This window comes from Cucurbita moschata, unplaced genomic scaffold (assembly GCF_002738365.1).
Source record: "Cucurbita moschata cultivar Rifu unplaced genomic scaffold, Cmos_1.0 Cmo_Scf00060, whole genome shotgun sequence".
NCBI lineage: Eukaryota > Viridiplantae > Streptophyta > Magnoliopsida > Cucurbitales > Cucurbitaceae > Cucurbita > Cucurbita moschata.
The window spans coordinates 413,811-423,700 of NW_019268576.1; the positions used below are offsets into that span (position 1 = coordinate 413,811).

General features: G+C 31.3%; 1 protein-coding gene across 2 annotated transcripts in view; it reads left to right on the plus strand.

Annotated features, from left to right (window-relative positions):
• Nucleotides 1-5,409: 5,409 nt before the first annotated feature.
• Nucleotides 5,410-9,890, plus strand: part of LOC111436850 (cullin-1-like) — a 6,262-nt gene continuing 1,781 nt past the window's right edge. The window contains exons 1-15 of one of the 2 annotated variants that reach the window (XM_023074620.1): nt 5,410-5,652; nt 6,061-6,254; nt 6,360-6,459; nt 7,052-7,237; nt 7,401-7,448; nt 7,539-7,742; nt 7,843-7,920; nt 8,024-8,113; nt 8,247-8,327; nt 8,464-8,526; nt 8,978-9,013; nt 9,097-9,183; nt 9,275-9,424; nt 9,503-9,558; nt 9,643-9,763. In XM_023074620.1, the coding sequence (XP_022930388.1) occupies nt 6,115-6,254; nt 6,360-6,459; nt 7,052-7,237; nt 7,401-7,448; nt 7,539-7,742; nt 7,843-7,920; nt 8,024-8,113; nt 8,247-8,327; nt 8,464-8,526; nt 8,978-9,013; nt 9,097-9,183; nt 9,275-9,424; nt 9,503-9,558; nt 9,643-9,763 (1,440 nt within the window). In that variant the 5' untranslated portion in view covers nt 5,410-5,652; nt 6,061-6,114. The remainder of the gene's footprint in view (nt 5,653-6,060; nt 6,255-6,359; nt 6,460-7,051; nt 7,238-7,400; nt 7,449-7,538; nt 7,743-7,842; nt 7,921-8,023; nt 8,114-8,246; nt 8,328-8,463; nt 8,527-8,977; nt 9,014-9,096; nt 9,184-9,274; nt 9,425-9,502; nt 9,559-9,642; nt 9,764-9,890) is intronic. The other variant, XM_023074621.1, reaches the window with a different exon arrangement.

Here is a 9,890-nt window from a genome sequence, read left to right on the forward strand (position 1 = left end):
CGATTCCCGATTCCCGATTCGGTTTAATTCGAGTTTTCTTTTTTTTTTTTTTATTAAAATTATATTTCTCCAAATCTTTTAAAATTATAATACTAAAATATAATTTCCTTTTTTGTTTTTTATTCTTTCCATAATTATCTATTTTTTCCATATATATTTTGTTTTTTTGTTTTTATTATTTTTTCCGATCGATTTATAGTTTTCTTATGTGAGTAATTTGGGATTTGGTTGTTTATCTTTTAAAATTCTAGATCTTACCATGTTAATGCATTTAAATTTTTATCTTTTTTTTTTATATTTATTTTAAAAATTAAAAAAAGAACATTGAAAATTGTTTACAAAATAATGGTTTTAAATGCATGAACATGTTATTTTGATAATTTTTTATTGAAAGATAATATTTAATAACTTTTCAAAGTATTTGATTGATAATATTTAATCTATTTTGGGTAAAATGGATCCTTTTAAGATATTAATTAGGAACTAAATTAATAATTACTTAACTATTTTTATATTTTTTAAATTATTACCGGTTATTTTTAGTATATTTTGAATATTTGTTTTATTGTTAAAAAAATATTTTATTTTTTTAATTTTTTCGTTAAATAGATTTTTTTTTCATTCTTATCCTGTTTGAATTTTTTTTTTCTGACTTTTTTCAACTGTATTGTTTTAACGTTATTTGTTTACATCTGTCATGCATGTAAAATTGATTCATCCAGTAATTTATAAATAATATAAATTCATATTTTACTCAATTATGGAATTAATAATGGTTGTTGTAATATATATATATATAGAGGATTTAGGTCGAGTTTAGTTATGGACATTTTTTAGACTAATACGACTAACCTTAACTAAACTCTTGTATTTATGTTTTTGTTGGGTTAAGTTGGTTCTCGATTTTTTCGGTATTTACAAAACGATTTGGAGAAAATGGAGCGTAAACGTTCTCGATCTATTTTCGGGTCTATGGAGTTCCCATTGAAGTCTCTTGAGATTGGTTCAATTAAACGTTCTCAATCATAAAATATATGTATATGTTTTAAAAAATGGATTCTCCTAACCAAATAATTCTTAAAGTTTGAATGTTTGAATTTTATTTAAAAAATATTTTTTATTTTTAAAGTTGATTTTACTTTTAAAAAACGATTCAAAATTATTATTTAAGTGTTTGTTTATTTTTTCAAGCAACATTAAAAAAAAAAGAACAATAAGATTAAGAACAAAGTAGTTAGCAACTTGCCATATGAGCTCATGAGTATGATGAGACTGTGACACTCGACAAATCCACGAACGTCGCCGATCAATCGGTAGTTTTGTCGCGACAGGTGGCATAATATAATTGGACCTTGAGTAAGTGCCGGGAACGGCTGTGGTACGGTAGCCTTATTTAGGAGATTCTCTCCCTGTTTTTTTTTTAATTTTATTTTTTTATGGAAAAGTGCAGCTTTGCCAAAGAGGAGATGGATAATAAACGTGGCTACACGCTCGCTATCGCGCGTGAGGACAAAAATCCCTTCGATTTGTATTTTATTATTCAAATATTAATTTGAAAGTCAAATTTACTTAACTTTACATCATATATCCAATTCAAATATAATTTAATCGACAAAATATCATTTTTTTTTATTTTAAAAATTGATGGCTCAAAATACAGTAATTTATTATATTTTTTTAATCAATATGTTAAAAATATATACTCTTATCTTCCCATATTAATGGTTATTCCGACATAAATATTATATATTTGTTGATTGTGACAAATGAAGTAAACATTGGAAAATATTATTAAAAGACATATCTAATCGATAAATGCTTTTTTATTATTTATAATTTGTCGTTTTAATATAAACAATTATTTAAATAATTTGATCATTTATGGAATTTAATAATTTTGTTTTTTTGAGTCTGGTGAACAACTTAGTCTTATCCTATTTTTAAAATTCAAATGTTAGAATATTCTATATAGGTTAGTGATGTGTCATGAATTTTGAATATTTGGTATTTGAGTTTAAGATATTTTGTTGTTAATTAATATTTAATAAACATAATTTTTAAAAAATAAACAACGACCCGACCCAACCTTTGGATTCCTACTTGAATCATTTGAGTCACCAAATTGAAATGTCGAGTTGGACCCAACCCTTATACAATCTTTGATCAAACTTTGTATCAAAATCTCAAACTTACGAAAGAAGCACTTCTAATAGGGAAAAAAATGTAACAACCTAAGTCCACTGCTGCTTTGGCCCGCTTATCGTTGTCAATCTCACGTTTTTAAATTGTGTCTACTAGGGAGAGGTTTCCACACTCTTATAAGGATAAGGAATGTTTCGTTCCTATCTACAATCGAGATGAGATCTCACAATCCACCCTCTTTGGGAGCTCATTGTCCCGTGTGTGGCTATGATGTCATTTGTAACAGTCCAAACCCAATATAGATATTGTCCACTTTGACCCGTTACATGTCGTCGTGAGCCTCACAGTTATAAAACGCATCTATTAAGGAGATGTTTCTACACCCTTATATGGATAAGGAATGTTTCGTTCCTCTCTCCAACCGATATGGGATCTCACAATCCACCCTCTTTGGGAGCTCATCGTCCAGTGTGTGACTATGATGTCATTTGTAACCGTCCAAGCCCAAAATAGATATTGACCACTCTGACCTGTTACACGTCGTCGTGAGCCTCACAGTTTTAAAACGCATCTATTAGGGACGTGTTTCCACAACCTTGTAAGGATAAAGAATCTTTCGTTCATCTCTCCAACCGATATGAGATCTCACAATCTACTCTATTTAGGAGCTCATCGTCGGGTATGTGACTATGATGTCATTTGTAACCGTTTAAGCCCAAAATAGATATTGTCCACTTTGAACCGTTACATGTAGTCGTGAGTCTCACAGTTTTAAAACGCATCTATTAGGGAGATGTTTCTACACCCTTATATGGATAAAGAATGTTTCGTTCCTCCCTCCAACCGATATGGGATCTCACAATCCACCATCTTTGGGAGCCCATCGTCCCGTGTGTGGCTATGATGTCATTTGTAACCGTCCAAGCCCAAAATAGATATTGTCCACTTTGACCTGATATATGTCGTCGTGAGCCTCACCGCTATTAGAGAAACGTTTTCAAACCTAAGGAATGTTTTGTTCCTTTCTCCCATCGATATTGGATCTTACAATTTTTTTTTTTAATATATTTATAAAATTTAATGTGGATTTGTCATCGAACATGTAATTGATCTATTTACTAATAATACCATACTCATAAAAAGGAATTAATGTGATTTTAATGAATTTATTAAGTAACCACCATGGATGAATTATGGTTTTTATGTTGGTTGGTTCATGGAAAGGCCTGCTCTTTAATTACAATGTTTCCAGATTTTTTCTTCTTGAGCTTCTGTGGTTGTAGATAAGTTTTGATGAGATCCGCAGATTCCCAAGTCTTTGTCTGCTTTTATTGGGCTTTGTTTTTCAAACATATATAACAAACTTCATTTCTTCAAATAAAAAATTAAAAATTTGTATTTTGTACAGAAAATAGTTATTTTCGTATACATATTCTAGAGTGAAAACTACGTAGTAATATTGAAATTTGAATTTTTATAAATTATATCGAGAGAATATTATATTATATTTTTGCACACGAAATATTATTAGATTTATTATAATTTATTATTATTTTTTTTAATAAAAATGATCTATATATATATATAAATGGCTAAATGGAAAGTTTTTTTTAATGTATAAATGGTTATATTAAAATGATTAAACAACATAAATTAAATTATAAAATTAATTAAATATTATACATTTTTAGTAATCAAATATTAGAAATTCAAAGTTTATTTTTTTTTTAAAACAACCATTAAAGAGAAAGAAAAAGACAAAATATATATTAATGAGCATTTTAAACTTAGACTAATTTTCGCTGCATGTATACGTGGACGGCTGGGACCCACCTGTGATTCAGTCATTTACACAATAGTTGATTGTTTAGTACTTAATTGTTAAGTAATACAGGCTAATTTAAAAAATCTAAAAAAAAAAAAACATTTATCATCATTATCATTATTAATACTTTGTTAAAAAATATAATTAAAATTTAAAAACTTTTACTAATGCCTTTCAATTTTTAAAAAAATATTATTACCATAAGTATTATATTTAAAAATACCATCAAATTTTAAAAGTCACGTATCTTTATAAAAAAAAATTAATAATAATAATTACTATCGATATATAAACAAAAATGATCTATAATAATTATTAGAATAAGTTTATAAAGAAAAAATATGATGGCTTTCTTATAAGAAAACAAAAATAAAAATACACTACTAGAATTTGAAATAATTTCACGAATTATTTTCAATCATTTGGTATTAAAAAAATAAAAAATATATATATTTTCCAATAATTGTAAACGAAATAAATAAAAATAAAAATATAATTATTTTTCAATCATTAAGCTTTAAAAAAAATCAATTTTCTTAAATAATATAGTTTAGATTAAAATAAATGGTGACAATAATTTTAATATTTTATATAGTTGAAATTAAGTCATAAATTATATATACATTCCGATTTATACGGTCAGTCAATACATTATTATTTTCTTGGGTGTCACACGTTGAAATTAGGTACAAGCAGTCAACATAACCGTATTTACCAAAGAAAAAGCATTTTTAAAACCGTGCTTTCATATCCTCGAAAATAAATCTCGTGTTCAAAGAGGGATACAAGGAAAGAAATCTACAAATATTTAAATATAAAACGAGTTTTTATTAAAAAGCTATTATGTCGATATTTATTATGGTATCTTAGCTACTAAACTGTTGTTTATTAGGCAATTTAGACTTATCTTACTCACTAAGTTAAATATTTATTAAATATTTATGACCTGCCATTTAATAAAAGTTTCCTTTCTGGGTTTAATATTTTTTAATATAATAAACATAATTTTTAAAATTATTTGATTTGGTTGGATATTTTTAAATACTGTTTAAAATTGATTATTAAAGAGTATTTATATTATACACAAATTTTGAGTAATAAATATATTTATTTAAAGTATGTAAAATTAAAATAAAATAGTAATGAAACCGCGAATAACGAAAGTATTATTTTCCAAAATATCAGAACATAATTTTGCAGTATTGCACTTTAGTCCCAAAACTTGTTCATAATTACACTTTAGCACGATGGAAAGCAACCTGGACAGTATGCAGAGAGCATTTCTGCAATTAAATGCCAGATGTTAGGCATTAACGTATACAGCCCACACAGCGGCACCAGCCACAAATTCTGAAGGCTATTATTATTATTAAGGGCCAAAACCTTAAAAACACGGAGTTGAAGCCCTTTATTGCAAGAAAGCAAATTTATAAATCGACAACGGCGACGACCGACGACCAAAATCAAAATTGGTAAAATATAATCAACACGGAAGCGGGTCATTCATTATTCACTGCCCGTCCAACGGGGCTTCGCCTCGAGTCTTTTTCTTCCGTCTCGCGTTTCTCGCCTATCTTCGCCGTCGATACTTCTCCGGCGAAGCTCTATCGTCTTCTCTCTTCCTCCATTTTATCGTCTCTAGGGGTTATGATTCTTGATTAGGGTTTCATTGACGACCGTTTCAGGTGCCTTTTTCTTGCTCTGACGATGGCTTATTATGGTGTTTTCTGTGTGATCTCGGATCTACGTTGAGATCATTTGGATTTTTTTTGTTTTCTCTCTGTTAATTTTTCCTTGAGCTTTTGTTCCTCGGTGTTCCTATTCGGTTTCTGTATTCGTTTTGATTTTCGTCGACGGTGTGTTTGATTGAGAACGAATGACAATGATACCGTGGATTTGGTTGGAGGTTGCTTAATCTCATCTTCACTGTGATGATTGGAGTTTCTATTTTTAAGCTCGTGTTAATGTTGACGTTTCATTACTTTTGATTTTCATTTCGATCATGGATGGAGGGCGAGGAATAGTTCGATTATCAATTTAGGGTTTGCTTTCAGTATGATGGCGGCATTGAAGTCTTGTTTTATGATCTGCAGGTTTTTTTTCCTTTGGTTAATTATTAGGTCTTCGATAGAGAGATTTGTCACGACATGGCAATGAGTGAGCGGAAGACTATTGACTTGGAGCAGGGATGGGAGTTTATGCAGAAGGGAATCACAAAATTGAAGAACATTCTAGAGGGTTTGCCAGAGCCTCAGTTCAACTCTGAGGATTACATGATGCTTTACACGTACTATTTCTTCTGTTTCTTGTAGTTTATTGTTCAATTTTGTGCATATTGTTGATTGGTCCTCTTATGATGATCGACGTGTTGTCTTCTGAATTTCGTTTGCAGTACTATATATAACATGTGCACCCAAAAGCCGCCACATGATTACTCCCAGCAGCTGTATGATAAATACCGGGAATCTTTCGAAGAATACATCACTTCTATGGTGAGAAACAAGTTCATCCGATACGTTCATTACGATCTTGGGCATATCACTGATTAACTTATCAACAACCTGAGCTTATTGCGTTATCTAACTGAAAATAAGTGGAGAGTACTGAAAACGAGCAAAGTCCACTACAAAGCCAAGGGAACTCACTAAAAGCTGATCCAGTTGGAAATTTTGGTGGTTTATATTGAAATATCTCACTGTGTTTAAAACCTCAGTCTGACCTTGCAAAACATCATGATAGTTGTAATCCATTTTGAAAAATTCAATCTCACACTTTGTGGTATTGGAGATTATGACCATGCGGCTATTTTACCTCAATTTTGTTCTAAGATGACTCCAGAATTAAAGTTATATCCTTCGGAACTCTGTCACATTGTGCAATTTTGAAATGCTTACATGCATGCCTTCTTTTGGAAAACCGTAGTGTGGACACATCTATGCATTTCTAGAGATTGTTTTTTCTCCCTTTAGTGTATTATTTATGTTGCTAGAATTTGTCATTTAGGGAATTAGCTGATGGAAACATTTGAGTTCTCTAATAATTTTAACCATAATGCGCTCTTTTTGGTAATTGTGGTGTACATAGGTCTTACCATCCCTGAGGGAGAAGCATGATGAATTCATGTTGAGAGAACTTGTCAAAAGGTGGACAAACCATAAAGTTATGGTGAGGTGGCTTTCTCGTTTCTTCCACTATCTTGATCGATACTTCATTGCTCGAAGGTCACTTCCACCCCTCAATGAAGTTGGACTCACATGCTTCCGTGAATTGGTATGTTGTAAACTTTGGATGTGTGGCTTCATTCTAAAGATCAAGCTTGAACCTCCTGTTCCACTTTGTTTTACTAATAGATTCATATACTCTATATGCAGTTTGACTCATTTGATTTTAATACTCAAATTTTTGTTCAAGTAGTGATCTCTACTCATTTCAGGTATATAAAGAGATAAACAGTAAAGTGAGGGATGCAGTAATTTCATTGGTATGTTATTCCCCTTTCTCCCTTGCCTTTTCTTTCAAGCATGATCTTTGGGATTTAGACGTGCTTAATAACTATGGTCTTGTAAATCAGATTGATCAAGAACGTGAAGGGGAGCAGATTGATAGAGGTCTACTGAAGAATGTATTGGATATATTTGTGGAGATCGGGATGGGGCAAATGGATTACTATGAAAATGACTTTGAAGCTGCCATGCTTAAAGATACTGCTGCTTATTACTCTAGGAAGGCTTCCAATTGGATCCTAGAAGATTCTTGTCCCGATTATATGCTAAAAGTATTTCCTTTATTTTGTTGTTTTCTTAAATCAGCTGAAATACATTTTCCTTATGCATAGAAATGGTTTTTTTTTTTTATTGATTTGATTGATTTTCTAGGCGGAGGAATGCTTGAAGCGAGAAAAGGATAGAGTTTCTCACTATTTGCACTCTAGTAGCGAGCCAAAGTTATTGGAGGTTTGTGGTCAACTTTTACAATATCCTTCCAATTTCTACATTTAGTTCTGCAGATCTCTTTCTCTCTATCCTTCTTCGATTATTCTCGTTTTCATTCATGTAGAAAGTTCAACATGAACTGCTGTCTGTGTATGCTACCCAACTGTTGGACAAAGAGCATTCAGGATGCCATGCGTTGCTTAGAGACGACAAGGTACTATTATACATTTTTTCCCTCATTTGAAACAATATATTTAATTGTGGTTCTTCTTCGATGTTTTGTTTTCTTTTGTCCTCTTTTTCCCTGATCTCGATTCTTTTGGGCTTGGGGTGGTGGGTACTTTAAGGTGGAAGATTTGTCGAGGATGTTTCGTCTCTTCTCCAAAATACCCAAGGGATTGGATCCAGTTTCCAACATATTCAAGCAGGTTGGTGGGCCACATTATACTACTCTCTCTCTCTCTCTCTCTCTCTCTCTATATATATATATATATGTGCACGAAAGGGTATTACATGTTTGAATAATGTCATGTTCAATTTTCAAACTGCTTTTCTGTTATGCAGCACGTCACTGCTGAAGGAATAGCATTGGTCAAACAGGCAGAAGATGCTGCAAGTAACAAGAAGGTTTCTTCCATCTCAATTAATCTTCTTTTTAAAGTTTTGTTGTCAGATGATTCCTAGATTTCTTTAGTTATCATATCGAATAGTGCACAACCACTCAGTTGTCATTTCTCACTCAGGGACCATACAAGAATAATATTTAGCCTCTTTATTTTAAAGCTAGGGCTTGTAACTTGGTTTTAGGGCCCCAAATATTTTTCCCTCGTCGAAGCTTTTGAAAGATGCATTTGTTTGTACATTTTTTTAACTAATAGGTATAAAAGTTAAAGGAAGTTATGATTGGTGTGATTTACCCTTTTCTTTTTCCAGATAATTATTGAAATGCTCAATCTTGTGTGGAAATAAATCTTAGAATTTTATTTATTTATTTTAGAATGCCCCCTTCGCTTTACCAGTCACAATGTTTTAAGATGAGGCTTTTTACTGATTACGTTGACCTTTCTGTTCTTGTTAGGCCGAGAAAAAGGACATAGTTGGTTTGCAGGAACAGGTGTGCCCTTTGGCTTTCAAACTTCTAGATTATTTTCTTTTTAAGTCTTCTTTTTGAATTATAGCTGAGAGGTTTGATTTCAGGTTTTTGTCAGAAAAGTGATTGAGCTTCACGACAAGTACTTGGCTTATGTGAATGGTTGTTTCCAAAACCACACTCTTTTTCACAAGGCATGTGACTTCTTCACCTTCAGTAAAATTCACTGTAATTCTTAATACCACACTATACTTCTGTTCACATTTGAAGTGTGTTTTTGAGTAGGCTCTCAAGGAAGCTTTTGAAGTCTTTTGTAATAAGGGTGTTGCTGGAAGTTCTAGTGCAGAATTACTTGCCACCTTTTGTGATAACATCCTTAAGAAAGGAGGAAGTGAAAAGTTGAGTGATGAAGCAATAGAGGAGACACTTGAGAAGGTATTTTTCAATTTATTGTTTCATTTGAAGTTTTATTTAGTGTTGGAACTTTAGAATTCATGTGATTTAAAAATACAGGTGGTGAAGTTGCTTGCTTATATCAGCGACAAAGATTTGTTTGCTGAATTTTATAGGTGATTATCGGTACTTTGAGACACTTAATGCTCACGCAACGTTTTAGTTGATCTTGAAAATACTTATGTTATGACTTGTGACAGAAAAAAACTTGCCCGAAGGCTTCTCTTTGACAAGAGTGCCAATGATGATCACGAGAGAAGTATATTGACCAAATTGAAGCAACAATGTGGTGGTCAGTTCACCTCTAAGATGGAGGGGATGGTAAGCATAAATCTACCACTAGAATTTTGCATGATAAAGTTGTCAGATATATCAAATGTTTGAAATAAGTTTTCACAACATAATAGTTATACGATTAAATAAATAACTACTATAATCTTTTTACCCC